The sequence below is a fragment of the Pristiophorus japonicus genome, chromosome 4 (genome assembly GCF_044704955.1).
Source record: "Pristiophorus japonicus isolate sPriJap1 chromosome 4, sPriJap1.hap1, whole genome shotgun sequence".
Lineage (NCBI taxonomy): Eukaryota > Metazoa > Chordata > Chondrichthyes > Pristiophoridae > Pristiophorus > Pristiophorus japonicus.
The window spans coordinates 257,590,064-257,612,024 of record NC_091980.1 but is presented as its reverse complement, the minus strand read 5'-3'; the positions used below and the strand labels follow the sequence as shown (position 1 = coordinate 257,612,024).

The window sequence follows — 21,961 nt, the reverse complement described above, 5'->3', positions numbered from 1 at the left end:
CATTACATCAATAATCTATTGACTGGGACATCCTGAGGTCATGGATGGCACTATATAAATGCAAGTTCTTTCTTTCTAATTTCACTTGTCTCCTTTTGCAGTTATTTGTGTGGATTAACTTATCTCACATTATTGGCTGGGATTTGGACCTATGAGTCCAGAAATATGGAGTTAGCCTCGTGACACAATTCTAACTGAAGGCTTGCTGAGTAGCATACTAAATGAACAATTCACCTTGCAAATAGACATCACTGACTACATAGTGCCATTTATTCAATGCCACTGCATTTAAGTACATTGTATGACAGTCAAAATTAAGTATTTATTTGGCCAATGGCTCTTAAATTAAGTCTTGTATATAATTCTGAAGCAAAATGAACGCTGTCACAATACTGTTCGGCTGTCATTAAAGTAAAGTGCCAAGTTACGTAAATACATGAACATCTTAAGCACTTCAATGTTTTAACGTTTATAGATAAATATATTGCAGCATACTGTATAAACTATGAATTCAGACTCAAATAGGATAGTTGTTTTACTTCCAGTAGATTTTTACACAATTAAAAGGGGATTTAATTCTTTGCTATCACCATTCTGCAGGTTACAAAACCGTGGGAATTTAAAAATACCATCATGCCAAATCTTGTTCAAAACCTTGGACTAATACTTCACATATTTATAAACATATACATGTATTTATGACAAATATCAGAAACATTTAAACAATACAGGTCAAGTTGTTAATAAAATGCTTGATTATGCTGTAACAATTGTAAACATCCTTAAATAATGCAACACACTATCAATGTTTGATTTACAAAAAACAATAATAAAACTTCAGATAGATGTATAATTTTTTCCATTGTTTGTCAATTTATTCATGTTTGGAAATATAATTTTGACCGAAAGGTCTTCGCTTCTGTCTTGGAGGAGATGTTTTCTCTGTTTCCAGAGGAGATGCCGATATTTAGCATTTTCTAGCCACATTTCACATTTGGAGAAGTAGATGATCCCTGTAGTCCCCAGGATCACAAGACATGCCAATAATCCAAGCACAATAAAGCAGATCACTTGACTACTATTCAGCAGGGAGCTGGATGTGTGGATGGTTTCTTTGACTGTGATCTTGAGCATGCCATTACCTTGCTGGTGTGTTGATTTATGAGGGGCATGCAGTGGTGGATGGAAAGGCTTGCCACGTCTGACCCAAATTTCTCCTGCATGCTTGGATGCATTTTGCTTCACATCCCGAGTAAAGCTCTCAAATGCTTGGTGTTGACAGGTTTCTCCTCCATACTCAGGCAAGCACGTGCAATCAAAGCCTCCCCCAGGATGATCATGGCAAGTGCCTCCATTTTGACATGGATGGCTAAGGCAAGATGTGACCGAATAATCACAGGATTTGCCAGTGAACCCACCAGGACAAAAACAGCTGAAGCTAGAAACAAGATCTGTGCAGGTTCCATTATTGGCACAAGGGTTTGGATTGCAGTTATTGATGCTTATTTCACAGTAGTCCCCAGTAAAACCAGGCAAGCATAGACAGTAAGCCTTGATTGCAAACCCATTATCATCAAAGCAACTTCCTCCATTCTGACAAAGTGGCCTGCAAGCAAATAGATAACAGATAATTGAATTGGTCTATCTATAATTTGTCATTATCTTTAAAACCAGTCCATTTGAAATCCATGGTTAGCATGTAAAGGTAATACCTGCTATTTTTACTTCCTCAAAAAATGGGCATTGTTACCTTAAAAAAAAATTGGCAGAGATTTTGCTGTTCGTATGCCTGGGCAATTTGATCACCTGGGCACAGTCAATGCAGGAAAGTTGGGCGGGGACGAGTATATTCCGTGAACTGAGCCATCCATTTTTTTGTCCATTAATTTAAATACGTTTTTTTTTTAATCACACTGGCTCCCTTAGGGTCATGAACTTCTCTATGCCTTGTTTCCCGGCATTAGGAGCATCTAAGTGAACCAATTGCTGCAGACACAGGAAAAGGAAAATCTGCTCTAATATTACAAGAGCGTCTGCTATTCTTCCTTTCTCCAGAGGTGGTGCTGTAACCTCTCTCAGCCTGTTGCAACAAACTCGAAGTTGTACCATTGTTTTCCGATTAACTGTGGGCAAGACTATGGGAGATTCACTACTAATATATTAAAAGTATTGCGTATAGCACCTACATCCTGTAAGTGTCACACTTTCGATATCACACTTTAGTATATCTTCTGACTTATAGGATTATAGAAACAGGAGTAGGCCATTCAGCCCCTCGAGCCTGTTACGACATTCAATGACATCATGGCTGATCTGAAACCTAACTCCATATACCCGCCTTTGGTCCATATCTCTTAATACTTAGGGGTATTAAAATTGAAATTGGGTATCGCGCCAGGCGCTAATCATTTCAAACTTTTAAAAAATGTGATGTTTGCGCTCCAATAAGGAAGTGGAGAGTTCAATCAAGCTAAATCAAGCACTCCACTTCCTTCCTGGAGCACAATCGGCAGCAGGCGGGGCGGTGAATTCAGCAGCGCTACCATGTTGAAAGGCTCCTTCCTTCCTTTAAAGGGAAGTGCCATTGCTGCAGGCGCTGCAAAGGAAAAGCAACTTACCTTCTCCACAAAGGCAGCTGTGACCCTGCGCGATCAGCCCAGTCCAGCAGGAACCCGGGAAAACAGCTGTAGGAGAGAAGGTAAGTTCTGTTTTACTTACCACGGACACTCGGCTTTAAGCATCGCAGCCAAAACAACCGGGCACCCGATGCTCGCCTCCTGCAGCTGTCGGTGTTTTTGTCCGGCGATGCGGCAGGGGACGGAACGTAATTTCGGGCCCGGTGCATGACCGGGGCAATGCGCACGGTGATGACATCATGATATCCGCAAAACTCCCGCCGAATTTAGCGGGAGTCGCTGATCTTGCCACGCCTGTTCGCAAAACCATTTGTGCGTCAGTGCCGCCCCACCCCCGGAGAAGCTAACGGGAGGCGCAGAGTAACCCAATTTCACCCCTTATCAATTGCCGATTTAAAACTAACAGTTGATTCAACATCAATTGCTGTTTGCGGAAGAGAGATCCAAACTTCTACCACCCTTTGGGCTGGATTTTCAGCTTTTTTCCGTTTTCACCCATTTCCGGACACGATTCGCGGCGGATTCAAAAATTTAGCACCGGGTTAGCGTTAGCGCCAGAGTGTGCAACTTTCGCTAAATGAAAGTTCACGAGAAGTGTTAACTCCACATTGCACCACACAATTTGTGTGCCGGAGCCGAAAATTCCGGCGCTAAAAAATATCGGCCGTTCTGCGCATGAACAAATGTTTTTTTTTCCCGCGCTTCTGGTCTGCTGTCTGAAAGCAAACACTAATGCAGGGCACGGCCATGCACATGCGCAGTACACCTGGGGCTGAATCAGCCATTTTACAGTGGGATTTTGATGATGGAGGATGACGATTCCAGACAGAGTGCCAGGCAATTCAGCTAATGAAGCTCAAACGGGGGCTGTGGAAAGAAGATGGCAGGAGTTGCATTGTAGGGGTGGATCTAGACCACTGCCATCCAGTTTTAAAAGGATTTGGAGGGAAATCGCTGAGGTCTCTGCCTTCAAAGGATGTGCAGAAAAAGCTTTACTCACCACGTCTCTGATGAGTTGGCTGATCACCGGAGCTCCGACACAGATGAAGGTGAAGTTGCTCAACCCATGGAAGAAGAGTATGGAACTCATACCTGCTCCACCGGAAGTTCTCCGTGGACGATGAAAGTAGACGTCGATGGGGTCCCAGTTTCTATGGAGAGCAACACAGGGGCGAGCCAGTCTGCAACGAGCCAAGCGACCTTTGAAAAACTTTGGATGAATCCCGCCAATCAACCTCGAACATGGATCCATCACTGCATCCGGAGGTTCCACTGTCCAGCTCGACGGCACGGCGACAACTCCACAGCATCCCAGCGAAATCTCCAGGACTGAGGATCCAAACTCCACTTTCCGGGCCGAGGCAGGACTCCAAGAAGTGAACATCGACAAAAGAAATGGATTCCTAACATCCAGGATCGAACCTGTGGAAGAAAAGACCACTACAGCCTACCTGCAAAAGGGCCAGAAGATGGCTGCCGCACCACAAGCAGCAGAACCTAAAATCAAAATGGCCACGGCCATACCACAAGGAGCATTGGAGGAGCATCACGTGACACCGAGCAGCCAATCAGATTTGAATGCTCCCTTAAAGGAGACCAGTAACCAAAAAAATTTAAAGGGGAAGTTTCAACTATTTGAGTACACGGACTTTAAAACTAAAGATGCAATTAAAGGGTGCAAATATGAAAATGTATGCAATGTAACCATGAATTGTGATGCTTGTTTGACTAATGTGACTAATGAGATGAATGCAGCTGTCAGTAAGGTTAAGAACAAATTTATTATGCTTAACAATAATGATAGAGAATGTGATGCCCCTTGCAGGACACACACACAGCCAGTGGGAGCACACCCACTATAGGGACAGTGGTCAATGGGCAGCCCAGCCACCACCAATGGCAACTTGCGCTAGACCAGCCCTACAACCCCTGGCCACCAGGGCCAACACCAGGAGCATGAGGCCAATATTTTCCAGCTTCCCTGACAAACCCTGGGATGACCTGACCCTCATCCCAATTTGGTGGACAAGGAGCCCACCCTGTCTTGTGGCCCTGCCCACCACCCCACAACAACAGTGGACAAGGAGCCCACCCAGTCTTGTGGCCCTGCCCACAACTACCCACATCACAATGTATACACACCACCCACTGCTGCCATGGCTATCCCCGCTGAGGGATCCCACAACAGCAACACCCACATGGTCTGTGTGTGAGGGAGGGGAAATGTACGGGGCCAGCCTCAAGCACAGGGGTCACACCTGGCAACCACACAACCCTCACCACAACCTCCCATAGCCCACCACTGATCACCTCCCCTGGGCATGACAAGGATATGAAAAATGCTTAGGGGGGAGTGTTGTTGTGGATGCATGCTTGTTTACTGTCTGATATCTGTAACACTGTTATGCCACACTGAATGTACCCTTATACTGTACACACCTTACCTGTACACCAGAGGGTGCTGCTGCTGGAGACCTAAGGGTTACCTGCACACTGGTAACCCAGTATAAAAAGGAACTCATAATTTGTTGTCCTCACTCAGGTGCTGCAAATAAAGGACTACAGGTCTACACAGTTTAAGTATCATACCCTGCCTTGTGGAGTCATTACTAAAAGTGCCTACATACACAACAGGTTCCTCGCCAGGCTCCTCTTCCTCATCTTCCTCCTCCTCCTCCTCTCCCCTCTCTCCTGAGGTGGTCCTTCAATCCCCATTGGCAATTCACGTCCCCTCATGATGGCTAAGTTGTGTAGAATGCAGCAAGGAGGTGAGGCCGTCACTTTTGTCCCCAAGCATCCAGCTCTAGTCTTGTGGTTGACGCTGGAACATGCATGAGACACTGCTCTCACGCAAGATGAAAGCATCATGGATGCTCCCTGGATATTGGGCATTGACTACCATGATGCGCTGAGTATGATTGCAGATGATCTGTACAATCATGGAGTGGAATCCCTTTCCGTTTCAGAAAACCTCTGCATTCTGTAAAGGTGCTCACAGGCCGATGTGTTTACAGTCAAGGGCACCCTGAACCTTGGGGAAGCCAGCAAATCATTCAAAACATATAGCCTTCTCTTTTTAGATCTGCTTGATCATTGGGAAGTTTATGAAGTCCATTCTGCATGCGTACAGTGCATTAGTCACCTGGTGAATGCAGCAATGTGTAGCATGCTGTGAGATGAAGCATATGTCCCACGCTGATGCATGAAAGGAGCTGGAGGCATAGAAGGCAAGTGCCACAGTCACCTTCACCTCGACGGGCAGTGCAGTCCTGTTGTCGCTGGTAGGCTGAAGGTTTGCCTGTATGAACTGGCATATCTCTGTGACCACCTCTTTTCAGAAGCGCAGCCTTCTAACACACTGTGCCTCAGAGAGCTAGAGTTATGAGCGATGTTCCCTGTAAACTCGTGGGGGGTAAGTCCTCCTCCTCATACATCTGTGACCTCTTCGATTACATTGCAAATGATCAGCAATACACCTTCCTCCAGCTTGAAGCCATATTAATATAGCAGCCAGGTTACTGGCTCCTGACCTAGCATGGCCCCCTCTTTTAAAATATCCTGAAATGTCCTTTAAAACAAACTAGAATCTCACATAAACTTCAAAATCAAAAGTATGCAGTAATGCAGCGTTCTTCTCTCAATCCTTTTAATCACTTACAATTGCGACTTCCTCCTCCGTTTACAAGATGGTGCCGTTAGCGCCTGGTATGCCCTGGTTCTGACTGTTTTTTCTTGGCGGGTTCTCGAGCGGACGCTAAATCAGGCAAAATGCTCGAAAGTTCTGCCCGGGGCGCTAGTACAGCGATGCATGACAATTTACGTCATCCAAAAAGGTCAAAACAGTGGCGGGGCAGTAAGTATTAAAACCATTGCTGAAAATTCTATCTGGGCGCAAAATCTTGTGCGCCTTGTGTCACACCCAAAAAATAATTCTAGTGTCCCGCCGAGGCACTAAATGGGGCGCAAATGAGCTGAAAACCCAGCCCTAAGTGTGTAGAAGTGTTTCCAAATTTCGTTCCTGAAAGATCTGGCTCTAATATTTTGACTATGCCCCCTAGACCTAGAAACCCCAACCAGCACATATAGTTTCTCCCTATCTATCCTATCTGTTCCCCATTGATATCTTGAAAACTGCAATCAAATTATCTATTAACCTTCTAATTTCAAGGGAATACACCCCTAATTTGTGTAATCTCTCCTTGTAACTTAACCCTTGAAGTCCGCGTATCATCCTGGTAAACCTATGCTGCAATCCTTCCAAGACCAATATATCCTTCTTAAGGTGTGGCACCCAGAGCTGGTCACAGTACTCCAGGTGTGGTCTATCCAGGGTTTTGTATAGCTGCAGCATAACTTCTACCCCCTTATATGCTAGTCTTCCAAATAAAAAGGTCAACATTCCATTAGTCTTTTTGATTATTTTCTGTACCTGTTCATGGCATTTTAATGATCGATTTACCTGGACCCCCAAGTCTCTTTGGATCTTTAACTCACCGCTCCACTCCCACTCCGACATCTCCATCCTCAGCCTTCTACACTATCTCAATAAAACTCAACGCAAGCTCGAGGAACAACACCTCATCTTTCGTTTAGGCACTTTACAGCCTTCTGGACTCAACATCGAGTTCAATAATTTCAGACAATAAACTCTGCCCATATTTGGCTCCCTTCCCTCCTTTTTTTAACCCCCCCCCCACCCCCTCTATCTTATGTAATTTTTTTTTCTCTGTCTCCCATGGCAATTGTAATTATTCCACCATTTACCTATCTAGAATAACCTTTTTCTAACTTCTGTCATTACCATCTCAAGTCGACCATCATCCCTTTTGTCTCTCTAATATCTCCTGTCTTCCACCCTATCACCGACCTTCCCTTTTGTTCTTTCCTCCCCTCTCCCTTTCAGTGCTCCTTAAGAATCTGTTCATTTCGAACATTCACCAGTTCTGACGAAGGGTCATTGACCTGAAATGTTAACTCTGATTTTCTCTCCACAGATGCTGCCTGACCTGTTGAGATTTCCAGCATTTTCTGTTTTTATTTCAGATTCCAGCATCCGCAGTATTTTGCTTTTGTCTCTTTGGACCTCCACTGTTTTTAGCTTTTCACCATTTAGGAAGTACCCTGTTCTATCTTTTTTAGGTCTAAAGTGGATGACCTCACATTTGCCTACATTGAAATCCATTTGCCACAGTTTTGTCCATTCACTTAATCTGTTGATATCCTTTGTAATTTGATGCTTTCATCTACAGTGCCGACAATGCCGCCTATCTTTGTGTCACCGTCAAATTTGGATATATGACTTACTATGCCATCATCTAAGTCGTTAATAAATACTGTGAATAGTTGCGGCCCCAACGCAGAACCCTGCGGGACACCACTAGTCACATCCTGCCAATTTGAGTACCGACCCATTATCCCTATTGCCCGTCTCCTGCCACTCAGCCAATTTCCTAACCAGGTCAATAATTTGCCCTCCATTCTGTAGGCTTCCACCTTAGTTAACAGTCTTTTATGTGGGACTTTATTAAATGCCTTCTGGAAGCTCTTATAAATAAGATCCATAGACAATCCCCTGTCCACTACTTTATTTACCGCCTCAAAAAATGTAATCAGGTTTGACAGGCAAGAACTACCTTTCACAAATCCATGCTGGCTCTCTCTGATCAACTGAAAATTTGAGCTGTCCAGTAACCCTGTCTTTACTTATAGACTCATGCAATTTCCCAACAATAGATGGTCTATAATTCCCTGGTTTCCCTCTCTCACCATTCATAAATAGCGGAGATACATGCATAATTTTCCAATCTAAAGGTACAGTTCCTGAATTGCAAGAACTTTGGAAGATTATAGTTAGGGTATCTGCAATGTGCTCACCTACTTCCTTTAAAACCCTGGGATGGAAAGCATCTGATCCTGGGGATTTATCACTCTTTTAGTGCCATTATTTTTGTCATTACTGTTAATTTACTTACATTCATTTTATTGAGTCCCTGTCTCTGATTCAATATTATTTTCCTTGGGATTTCTGGCATGCTATCCTTTTCCTCCAGTGTAAAAACTGACACAAAGTAATTATTCAATATGTCCACCATTTCCTTATTATCATTGACAATATTATCACTTTCAGTTTTTAAGGGCCCAACATTGCTGCTGACTACCCACTTTTTCCTAATATAATTGTAAAAATTCTTTGTATTGATTTTGATATCCTTTGCAAGTTTCTTTTCATACTCCCTTTTTGGAGCTCTTACTGTCTGTTTTGTGACCCTTTGCTATTCTTTGTATCTTTTCCATTCACCAGGATCTGTGCTGATTTTTGCATTTTTGTATGCTGCTTCCGTTAGTTTTATGGGGCTCAAATTTCCCGAACCTGTTTTTCTGGCGCCCTCACTCGAGCTGCACCACTTTTGTCCGCCTCCATGCCGTCCCTAGCCCTTGCCGAATGGGCTCCCTCATCAGTGGCCAGAGTGTGCTCTGCAGGCTGTATCATCTGATTGTTTTCTTCCCTTCATGTCAAAAGATGATTTGATTCCTTTCAGCCTTGGATTAGGGGATTTACAGATTAGAAACACTTTAAGAAAATCAAGATGGAACTTTGGCCTGGGAGGGGCAAGTGGTGATGGTTCTTGAATCCACCAGTGGCGACGCCTCTGACCTGATTGTAAAACTCCTGAAGAGTTTCTGGGGGTCTGGGTTTGTAACTCTCGACCAGATGAACTGGGGATTCATGCGGGTGTTTGATGCCATGCAGGACATCAGTCTAGACGTGCTTCGCAAGAGGGTACTTCCACCTCCCCCCCTCCTCTCTACCCCCTCTCCTTTCCCCCCCCTCCTCTCCCCCCCCCCCTATCCCTGGCTGAATGGGTATCCTCATCGGCGGCCTACTGCGTTCCCTAAGGTAGGAGTTCTATTTTTTATTTGTTATTTACTGATTGATTTTGGTGCTTTAGGAGCAGGGTTCCTTCTATTTTTTTATGTTTTATTTATTGATTGCTTATTACTTTGGTCTTGGTGATTTAGGGGCAGGGTTCCTTATATTTTATTTGTTAATTAATTGCTTATTACTTTTTGTGCTTTGTTTGGTGCTTGGTGATGCTTTAAATCTAGTTACTTGCGCCGATTCCTTAACTGTAAGTAAGGTCTTTCTGTGCGGACAAAAGTGGACACGTACGCTGCCCTAAGTTAGTTTAGTACAACAGTTTTCTGGCCAAATTGGCATAAATGGCTGGGAACGCCCCCTTTTGAAAAAAAAAACTGACCTAACAAAAAACCTAACTAACTCACTTACACTGGTGCAAATTAAATGGCCATATTTGCAACTAAAAAGATACACCAGAAAAATCAAGTTACACCAAAAAAAAACGATGCAACTCATGGGGAAATTTGGGCCCATGCTATCTGTCATCGCTTTAGTCGTCCATGGCTACTTTTTTTGGCAAGTAGAGCTTAATTATTTTTTGAACATCTCCCATTGATCTTCTGTCATTTTACCCATTAACAGTTTTGCCCAGGTTACTGTGGACAGTATCTGTCCATCCTGTTAAAGCCAGCCCTACCCAAATATAGCTGTTTCGCATTTCTCCCTTTCAAATGCTACATTCAACTCAATCATGTTATGATCACTATTGGATAATTGTTCACACATAGTTAGGCTGTAAGGCTGTTAACTAAATCTGGCTCATTACTTATTACTAAATCTAATATGGCATGCCCCTTTGTTGTCTCTACGACATATTTTGTCGAAATCCATTACCTTTCTGACAGGTGCTCGTCTGCTTAGCCCAATCTATATGATAGTTAAAATCCCCATTAAAACTACATACTTGTCTGATCTCTGCATTTATACAATCTAGCACTTCACAACTTCTACCAGGGGCCCTATATACAACTCCCACTTTGGCTTAAATCCTTTCCTATTTCTTAATTCTATCCATAAAGTCCCCTCTGCCTACTTAATGGACATAAAAAAGCTGCAAAAGGACATAGACAGGCTAAGTGAGTGGGCAAAAATTTGACAGATGGAGTGTAATGTTGGAAAGTGTGAGGTCATGCACTTTGGCAGAAAAAAATCAAAGAGCAAGTTATTATTTAAATGGAGAAAGATTGCAAAGTGCTGCAGTACAGCAGGATCTTGGGGTACTTGTGTATGAAACACAGAAGGATAGTATGCAGGTACAGCAAGTGATCAGTAAGGCCAATGGAATCTTGGCCTTTTATTGCAAAGGGGATGGAGTATAAAAGCAGGGAAGTCTTGTTACAGCTGTACAGGGTATTGGTGAGGTCACACCTGGAATACTACGTGCAGTTTTGGTTTCCATATTTACGAAGGGATGTGCTTGCTTTGGAGGCAGTTCAGAGAAAGTTCACTAGGTTGATTCCGGGGATGAGGGGTTGACTTATGAGGACAGGTTGAGTAGGTTGGGCATCTACTCATTGGAATTCAGAAGAATGAAAGGTGATCTTATGGAAACGTATAAGATTATGAGAGGGCTTGACAAGGTGGATGCAGAGAGGATGTTTCCACTGGTGGGGGAGACTAGAACTAGAGGGCATGATCTTAGAATAAGGGGCCGCCCATTTAGAACTGAGATGAAGAGAAATTTCTTCTCTCAGAAGGTTGTAAATCTGTGGAATTCGCTACCTCAGAGAGCTGTGGAAGCTGGGACATTAAATAAATTTAAGACAGAAATAGACAGTTTCTTAAACGATAAGGGGATTAGAGGTTATGGGGAATGGGCAGGGAAGTGGAGTTGAGGCCAGGATCAGATCAGCCATGATCTTATTGAATGGCGGAGCAGGCTCGAGGGGCCGAATGGCCTGATCCTGCTCCTATTTCTTATATTCTTATGTTCTTATTTACCTCTTGTTTTATCCTCTATCATTGAAGCAATTTCATCTTTACTCAATAAGGCTACTCCTCCCTCTCTGCCATTTTCTCTATCTTTCCTGTAGCCGTTTAACCTGACAATTTTAGTTCTCAGTCCTGACCGTCTTGCAGCCACTTCTCAGTAATGGCTACCATGTCATACCCTCCAATTTGAATTTTCACCTGCAGTTCATTTAATTGATTCCTTATACTCTATGTATTGATGCGTTTGAGTAAAGATCACTTATTTGGGCCACGCACCCTTGCCTGTCCTTCAGCTCTAATGTTTCACTCGCTTGTTTCTTATTTCTCTCTCCTGGTTTAATCACTTTACATTGTTTCGTTTTTCCTTTAGATGTAGTGCCGAAAGCACAATTTCGGAATGTTACTCTACTCTCTTCCCTTAATTAGCAACGTCATAGGAGATCTGCACAATTTATGGTAAGGTTCCAGCATGTAATCTCTAAAAACATTGTGGCAGGTTCAGATTGCCTGGAACCTTACTAAATTGTAACAAAGTCAGGATTTAAAAAAAAATTTGGTTCAAAATACTGATGGCAATGGAGGCACTAAACAAAATTAAAAAGGAAAAAATATGCTTTTCAAGTAAGTGTGTTTATATAATTTGTACTTTGTCATATGTTTATACAACAAATCAAAAATGTTTCAGTGTGATAACTTCCTAACCAGACCTACATTTTACCATAGGAACACAAAATTGCAAGAAGTTGAGAAGGCTATAGCTCATGCCACCTGTCACAATGCACTTAACTCAGAGGGAAAGTGCAAAAATACAAACATAAAATAAAGGTAGTGCAGAAGTCCCCTGTGGTCATCCCCCTCCAAAACAGATACACCGTTTTGGGTACTGTTCGGGGGGATGACTCATCAGGGGAGAGCAGCAGCAGCCAAGTCCATGGCACTGTGGGTGGCTCTGCTGCACAGGAGGCAGGAATAAGTGGGAGAGCTGTAGTGATAGGGGATTCTATTGTAAGGGGAATAGATAGATGTTACTGTGGCCACAATCGAGACTCCAGGATGGTATGTTGCCTCCCTGGTGCAAGGGTCAAGGATGTCTCGGAGCAGCTGCAGGATGTTTTGGAGGGGGAGGGTGAACAGTCAGTTGTCGTGGTGCATATAGGTACCAAGGATATAGGTAAAAAAAAAAGGATGAGATCCTACAAGCTGAATTTAGGGAGCTAGAAGTTAAATTAAAAAGTAGAACCTCAAAGTTGGTAATCTCAGGATTGCTACCAGTGCCACGTGCTAGTTAGAGTAGGAATCGCAGGATAGCTCAGATGAATACATGGCTTGAGGAGTGGTGCAGAAGGGAGGGAGTCAAATTCCTGGGACATTGGAACCGGTTCTGGGGGAGGTGGGACCAGTACAAACCAGACGGTCTGCACCTGGGCAGGACCGGAACCAATGTCCTAGGGGGAGTGTTTGCTAATGCTGTTGGGGAGGGGTTAAACTAATATGGCAAGGGGATGGGAACAAATGCAGGGAGACAGATGGAAGTAGAATGGGGGCAGAAGCAAAAGATAGAAAGAAGAAAAGTAAAAGTGGGGGGCAGAGAAACCCAAGGCAAAAATCAAAAAGAGCCACATTACAGCAAAATTCTAAAGGGGCAAAGTGTGTTAAAAAGACAAACCTGAAGGCTCTGTGCCTCAATGCGAGGAATATTCATAAGAAGGTGGATGAATTAACCGCACAGGCAGCAATTAATGAATATGATATAATTGGCATCACAGAGACATGGTTCCAGGGTGACCAAGGCTGGGAACTCAACATCCAGGGGTATTCAACGTTTAGGAAGGATAGACAGAAAGAAAAAGAGGTGGGGTAGTGTTGCTGCTTAAAGAAGAAATGAACGCAATAGTAAGGAAGGACATTAGCTTGGATGATGTGGAATTTGTATGAGTGGAGCTGCGGAATACCAAAGGGCAGAAAACTTAATGGGAGTTGTGCACAGACCACCAAACAGTAGTAGTGAGGTTGGGGACAGCATCAAACAAGAAATTAGGGATGCGTGCAATAAAGGTACAGCAGTTATCATGGGCGACTTTAATCTACATATAGATTGGACTAACCAAACTGGTATCAATACGGTGGAGGAAGATTTCCTGGAGTGTATTAGGGAAGTTTTCTAGACCAATGTGTCCTGGAACCAACTAGAGGGCTGGCCATCCTAGACTGGGTGATGTGTAATGAGGAAGAACTAATTAGCAATCTTGTTGTGCGAGGCCCCTTGGGAAGAGTAACCATAATATGGTAGAATTCTTTATTAAGATGGAGAGTGACACAGTTAATTCAGAGACTAGGGTCCTGAACTTAAAGAAAGGTAACTTCGATGATATGAGACGTGAATTGGCTAGAATAGACTGGCAAATGATACTGAAAGGGTTGACGGTGGATAGGCAATGGCAAACATTTAAAGATCACATGGATGAGCTTCAACAATTGTACATCCCTGTCTGGAGTAAAAATAAAACGGGGAAGGTGGCTCAAACGTGGCAAACAAGGAAAATTAAGGATAGTGTTAAATCCAAGGAAGAGGCATATAAATTGGCCAGAAAAAGCAGCAAACCTGAGTACTGTGAAAAATTTAGAATTTAGCAGAGGAGGTCAAAGGGTTTAATTAGGAGGGGGAAACTAGAGTATGAGAGGAAGCTTGCCGGGAACATAAAAACTGACTGTAAAAGCTTCTATAGATATGTGAAGAGAAAAAGATTAGTGAAGACAAACATAGGTCCCTTGCAGTCAGATTCAGGTGAATTTATAATGGGGAACAAAGAAATGGCAGACCAGTTGAACAAATACTTTGGTTCTGTCTTCACGAAGGAAGAGACAAATAACCTTCCGGAAATACTAGGGGACCGAGGGTCTAGTGAGAAGGAGGAACTGAAGGAAATCCTTATTAGGTGGGAAATTGTGTTAGGGAAATTGATGGGATTGAAGGCCGATAAATCCCTGGGGCCTGATAGTTTGCATCCCAGAGTACTGAAGGAAGTGGCCCTAGAAATAGTGAATGCATTGGTGATCATTTTCCAACAGTCTATCGACTCTGGATCAGTTCCTATGGACTGGAGGGTAGCTAATGTAACACCACTTTTTTAAAAAGGAAGAGAGAAAACGGGTAATTATAGACTAGTTAGCCTGACATCAGTAGTGGGGAACATGTTGGAATCAATTATTAAAGATGAAATAGCAGCGCATTTGAAAAGCAGTGACAGGATCGGTCCAAGTCAGCATTTATGAAAGGGAAATCATGCTTGACAAATCTTCTCGAATTTTTTGAGGATGTAGCTAGTAGAGTAGACAAGGGAGAACCAGTGGATGTGATGTATTTGGACTTTCAAAAGGCTGTTGACAAGGTCCCACACAAGAGATTGGTGAGCAAAATTAAAGCGCATGGCATTGGGGGTAATGTACTGACGTGGATAGAGAACTGGTTGGCAGACAGGAAGCAGAGAGTCAAATAAACGGGTCCTTTTCAGAATGGTAGGCAGTGACTAGTGGGATGCCGCAGGGCTCAGTGCTGGGATCCCAGCTATTTACAATATACATTAATGATTTATATGAAGGAATTGACTGTAATATCTCCAAGTTTGCAGATGACACTAAGCTGGGTGGCAGTGTGAGCTGTGAGGAGGACGCAAAGAGGCTGGAGAGTGATTTGGACAGGTTAGGTGATTGGGCAAATGTATGGCAGATGCAGTATAATGTGGATAAATGTGAGGTTATCCACTTTGGGGGCAAAAACACAAAAGCAGAATATTATCTGAATAGCGGCAGATTAGGAAAAGGGGAAGTGCAATGAGACCTGGGTGTCATGGCAATAGTTATCATGGGTGACTTTTATATGCATAAATATTGGGCTAACCAAACTGGAAGCAATACAGTGGAGGAGGATTTCCTGGAGTGCATAAGGGATGGTTTTCTAGACCAATATGTCGAGGAACCAACTAGGGGGGAGGCCATCTTAGACTGGGTGTTGTGTAATGAGAGAGGATTAATCAGCAATCTCGTTGTGCGAGGCCCCTTGGGGAAGAGTGAACAGAATATGGTGGAATTCTACATTAGGATGGAGAATAAAGCAATTAATTCAGAGACCATGGTCCAGAACTTAAAGAAGGGTAACTTTGAAGGTATGAGGCGTGAATTGGCTAGGATAGATTGGCGAATGATACTTTAGGGGTTGACTGTGGATGGGCAATGGCAAACATTTAGAGACCGCATGGATGAACTACAACAATTGTACATCCCTGTCTGGCGTAAAAATAAAAAAGGGAAGGTGGCTCAACCGTGGCTATCAAGGGAAATCAGGGATAGTATTAAAGCCAAGGAAGTGGCATACAAATTGGCCAGAAATAGCAACAAACCCGGGCACTAGGAGAAATTTAGAACTCAGCAGAGGAGGACAAAGGGTTTGATTAGGGCAGGGAAAATAGAGTACGAGAGGAAGCTTGCAGGGAATATTAAAATGGACTGCAAAAGCTTCTATAGATATGTAAAGAGAAAAAGTTTAGTAAAGACAAACGTAGGTCCCCTACAGACAGAATCAGGGAAAGTCATAACGGGGAACAAAGAAATGGCAGACCAATTGAACAAGTACTTTGGTTCAGTATTCACGAAGGACACAAACAACCTTCCAGATATAAAAGTGGTCAGAGGGTCTAGTAAGAAGGAGGAACTGAGGGAAATCCTTATTAGTCAGGAAATTGTGTTGGGGAAATTGATGGGATTGAAGGCCGATAAATCCCCAGGGCCTGATGGTCTGCATCCCAGAGTACTTAAGGAGGTGGCCTTGGAAATAGCGGATGCATTGACAGTCATTTTCCAACATTCCATTGACTCTGGATCATGGAGTGGAGGGTAGCCAATGTAACCCTACTTTTTAAAAAAGGAGGGAGAGAGAAAACAGGGAATTATAGACCGGTCAGCCTGACATCGGTAGTGGGTAAAATGATGGAATCAATTATTAAGGATGTCATAGCAGCGCATTTGGAAAGAGGTGACATGATAGGTCCAAGTCAGCATGGATTTGTGAAAGGGAAATCATGCTTGACAAATCTTCTGGAATTTTTTGAGGATGTTTCCAGTAGAGTGGACAAGGGAGAACCAGTTGATGTGGTGTATTTGGACTTTCAGAAGGCTTTCGACAAGGTCCCACACAAGAGATTAATGTGCAAAGTTAAAGCACATGGGATTGGGGGGTAGTGTGCTGATATGGATTGAGAACTGGTTGTCAGACAGGAAGCAAAGAGTAGGAGTAAATGGGTACTTTTCAGAATGGTAGGCAGTGACTAGTGAAGTACCGCAAGGTTCTGTGCTGGGGCCCCAGCTGTTTACATTGTACATTAATGATTTAGACGAGGGGAGTAAATGTAGTATCTCCAAATTTGCGGATGACACTAAGTTGGGTGGCAGTGTGAGCTGCGAGGAGGATGCTATGAGGCTGCAGAGTGGCTTGGCTAGGTTAGGTGAGTGGACAAACGCATGGCAGATGAAATATAATGTGAATAAATGTGAGATTATCCACTTTGGTGATAAAAACAGAGAGACAGACTATTATCTGAATGGTGACAGATTAGGAAAAGGGGAGGTGCAACAAGACCTGGATGTCATGGTACATCAGTCATTGAGGGTTGGCATGCAGGTACAGCAGGCGGTTAAGAAAGCAAATGGCATGTTGGCCTTCATAGCGAGGGGATTTGAGTACAGGGGCAGGGAGGTGTTACTACAGTTGTACAGGGCCTTAGTGAGGCCACACCTGGAGTATTATGTACAGTTTTGGTCTCCTATTTAGAGGAAGGACATTCTTGCTATTGAGGGAGTGCAGCAAAGGTTCACCAGACTGATTCCTGGGATGGCGGGACTGACATATCAAGAAAGACTGGATCAACTGGGCTTGTATTCACTGAAGTTCAGAAGAATGAGAGGGAATCTCATAGAAACGTTTAAAATTCTGACGGGTTTAGACAGGTTAGATGCAGGAAGAATGTTCCCAATGTTGGGGAAGTCTAGAACCAGGGGTCACAGTCTAAGGATAAGGGGTAAGCCATTTAGGACCGAGATGAGGAGAAACTTCTTCACCCAGAGAGCGGGGAACCTGTGGAATTCTCTACCACAGAAAGTTGTTGAGGCCAATTCACTAAATATATTCAAAAGGAAGTTAGATGTAGTCCTTACTACTAGGGGGATCAAGGGGTATGGCGAGAAAGCAGGAATGGGGTACTGAAGTTGCATGTTCAGCCATGAACTCATTGAATGGCGGTGCAGGCTCGAAGGGCCGAATGGCCTACTCCTGCACCTATTTTCTATGTTTCTATGTTTCTATGGTACATTAGTCATTGAAAGTTGGCATGCAGGTACAGCAGGCGGTGAAGTAGGCAAATGGTATGTTGGCCTTCATAGCTTGGGGATTTGAGTATAGGAGCAGGGAGGTCTTGCTGCAGTTGTACAAGGCCTTGGTGAGGCCCCACCTGGAATATTGTGTTCAGTTTTGGTCTCCTAATCTGAGGAACGACGTTCTTGCTATTGAGGGAGTGCAGCGAAGGTTCACCAGACTGATTCCCAGGATGGCAGGACTGACATATGAGGAGAGATTGGATCGACTGGGCCTTATTCACTGGAGTTTGGTGGATGTGAGGGGCTCTCATAGAAACATAGAAAATTCTGACAGGACTGGACAGGTTAGATGCAGGAAGAATGTTCCCGATGTTGGGGAAGTCCAGAACCAGGGGACACGGTCTAAGGATAAGGGGTAAGCCATTTAGGACTGAGATGAGGAGAAACTTCTTCATTCAGAGAGTTGTTAACCTGTGGAATTCCCTACCGCAGAGAGTTATTGATGCCAGTTCACTGGATATATTCAAGAGGGAGTTAGATATGGCCCTTACGGCTAAAGTATTCAAGGGGTATGGAGAGAAAGCAGGAAAGGGGTACTGAGGTGACTGATCAGCCATGATCTTATTGAATGGTGGTGCAGGCTCGAAGGGCTGAATGGCCTACTCCTGCACCTTGTTTCTATGTTTCTATGAATTTTCAATGGACTGCAAAACTCGCTGCTTACATACACAGTACAATAAACACTCAAAGTGCACTCCTCACTGCAGATCATACATGGAAATAACAAACATGCACAAAGTAATTATACCAAAAATATTATACAGAAAGAAAGACTTGCATTTATATAGCGACTTTCACCACCACCGAACATTTCAAAGCGCTTTAGAGCCAATGAAGTACTTTTGGAGTGTAGTCACTGCTGTAATGTGGGAAATGCGGCAGCCAACTTGCGCACAGCAAACTCCCAAAACAGCAATGTGATAATGACCAGATAATCTGTTTTTGTTATGTTGATTGAGGGATAAATAAATATTGGACAGGACAATATTTGACAATTTGTAATATTTGACAATTTATACATGAATTGCATCTTGCAAAACAAATCCCATAAATCCAGTTGCATAAGTAGACATTTTAATGGCAGCAATTTGATTGCACGCCATTTGCTATTGTGAGGCAGACCTGCATAACTCAGTCACTTGATAAGTTTGGGCCTAGAAATTCTGGAGCGCATGAAAACATACGCGGGGGACGGGGGGCCGTGCGCGGATTTTCCAAGCCAGTTGACAGCAATGCAGGCAGCACATAAAACCTCTGCTGTCTGCTTAGTATAAATATTCATGCGTGCAGCCAGCGCTACACGTGCTGTTTATTGGCTGACGCCTCTTGGTGGGGGGCATGATATCAGGAGGCAGCCAGCACCTCTTAAAGAAGAGATGGACTCTGCCTGCAAGACCTGTTGTGCTACATAGCCAAAATGCTTTATTTCAAGTGACTTTTGAAGCCCAGGCTGTAACATCATTTAAGTGGGAATTGGATAAGAATTTGAAGGGATATGGAGAAAAGACAGTAAAATGGAATTAGACTACAGAGCTGCAGTTGAAGAGTAGCCCCAGCATAAGAAAGACCTCCTTCTGTGTTCCAATTTCAGTTTTCTGTGAGTGCTGATCACTTTATTGAATACTATTCTGTGTACAGACCTCGGAAAGTGTTTTTCAAACCACTGTTGCTGTTCAGTGAAAACCAATTAAAAATAGATTTTTTGCAGGTTTGAATTTATTCTTCAATATTACTTTTTTGGCAATGTATTAAAGCATTTAAATTAGTTCTGGCACTTTATCTGCCACAAACAGAGGTAGTACACGACATGCCATGCTCCACCCCACAGTTGACAAGCTCCTCGCTGGAGTGGAACTAAACTACAGAACTAGTGGAAACCTGTTCAACCTTCGCCATCTCCAGGCCAGGTCCAAGACCACCCCAACCTCTGTCGTCGAGTTACAGTACGGGGACGACGCCTGTGTCTGCGCACATACAGATGCTGAACTCCAGGACATAGTCGACATATTTACTGAGGCATATGAAAGCATGAGCCTTACGCTAAACATCCATGAGAGAAAGGTCCTCCACCAGCCTGTCCTCGCCACATAGCACTGCCCCCCAGTCATCAAGATTCACAGGGCGGCCCTGGACAACGTGCACCATTTCCCATACTTCGGGAGCCTTTTATCAACAAGAGCAGACATTAACGACGAGATTCAACACCGCCTCCAGAGCACCAGTGCAGCTTTCGGCCGCTTGAGGAAAAGAGTGTTTGAAGACCAGGCCCTCAAAACTGCCATCAAGCTCATGGTTTACAGGGCCGTAGTAATACCCGCCCTCCTGTATGGCTCAGAGACATGGACCATGTACAGTAAACACCTCAAGTCTTTGGAGAAACATCACCAACGAGGTCTCCCCAAGATCCTACAAATCCCCTGGGAGGACAGACTCACCAACATTAGCGGCCTCGACCAGGTCAACATCCCCAGCATGGAAGCACTGACCACACTTGATCAGCTCCGCTGGGCAGGCCACATTGTCCGCATGCCAGACACGAGACTCCCAAAGCAAGCGCACTACTCGGAACTCCTTCACGGCAAACAAGCCAAAGGTGGGCAGAGGAAATATTACAAGGATACCCTCAAAGCCTCCCTGATAATGTACAACATCCCCACTGACACCTGGGAGTCCCTGGCCAAAGACCGCCCTAAATGGAGGAAGTGCATCTGGGAGGGCGCTGAGCACCTCGAGTCTCATCGCCGAGAGCATGCAGAAAACAAGCTCAGGCAGCGGAAAGAGCGTGCAGCAAACCAGTCCCACCCAGCCTTTCCTCCAACGACTATCTGTCCCACCTGTGACAAGGACTGTGGTTCTCGTATTGGACTGTTCAGACACCTAAGGACTCATTTTAAGAGTGGAAGCAAGACTTCCTCGATTCCGAGGGACTGCCTATGATGAGAAATATCTAAATATTTTGGGACTCGGGTCTCTCTTCGGCATGTGAACAGATTGGAAATCAAAATGAGCAAGTTGAAGTGGATACACTTTTAAATTAGTAAAAGACAAATTTAGGACTGATGTCAGGAAGTTCTACTTTGCATACAGAATGATCAACATATGGAATGGATTGTGACGGAAGCAAAAATGCTGCAATTATTTAAGAATCAATTGGACGCTGCAGTGAGTAACTTTAGGGTCATTCTGGATGGATGAAGTCAAATGAGCCAAATATAATTCACTTGTAATATCTCTGGTATGAATGGGGATAGTTGAATGTATTCATGCTGCCTGGAAACACTGTAGTTTAGATTTTAACAGCATGTATCGTTTACCCATTTGTGTAGCAGGGCCCTTTCCTGAGTTGACAATGGCTTCCTATAGACTCCTGTCCACAGACACACACGTAACCACCGTCTTCATGCGCTAGACATGTAGAATTATTAGCACAAGGGTGCTCAGGTGAGCAGCTGTGGGAGGCTGTAATTAAAAATGTAGTTAATTAAAACAGAGAAACCATTCTGCACCATGAATACTAATACATTAACAAAGTGAATGTTCAGTTTTTAATGGCTTTTAATTCAAATTATTTTACATGAAAGATAACTCAAAATTTACTAATACATTGCTTTAAAGGCACATGAACAAACACATCAATAGTTCTATATGCAGGAAGTTATACGGAGATGTAAATGAGTACAGCAGGGTTCTAAAACTGTGGCTGGCCTATACTCCCCTCAGAATGCCCTTAGAATCATAGATCATCCTAGTATTGAAGGGAATTTAATCTTTTTAGAAATAATACATTACATTTTTAATCAGTGTGTTATTACTGTCTAACTTGATGTTTAAAAAAAATCAATCCAATAGCAATAATTAACCATGAAAGCGTTCATAAATCTAGAGATTTTTTTAAGCTAGTGGGCTGAATTTCTTATCCCGGTGATGGGTTAGCAGCGGAGCAGGAATACCACCCACCAATGTGAATCCATCGCTAAACCTTTAGGGGCTGAAATTGGTCGATACCGATGGTCCGCCCATTTCTCAGCGGTATGCAACGACATACCAC

General features: G+C 43.6%; 1 protein-coding gene across 1 annotated transcript in view; it reads right to left on the bottom strand.

Annotated features, from left to right (window-relative positions):
- Positions 1 to 837: 837 nt before the first annotated feature.
- LOC139262774 (protein delta homolog 1) overlaps positions 838 to 21,961 on the bottom strand; it is a 43,646-nt gene continuing 22,522 nt past the window's right edge. Inside the window, exons 5-6 of the mRNA XM_070877925.1 lie at positions 21,228 to 21,372; positions 838 to 1,606 (exon numbers count right to left, since the gene is read on the bottom strand). Coding sequence (XP_070734026.1) covers positions 838 to 1,606; positions 21,228 to 21,372 — 914 coding nt within the window. The remainder of the gene's footprint in view (positions 1,607 to 21,227; positions 21,373 to 21,961) is intronic.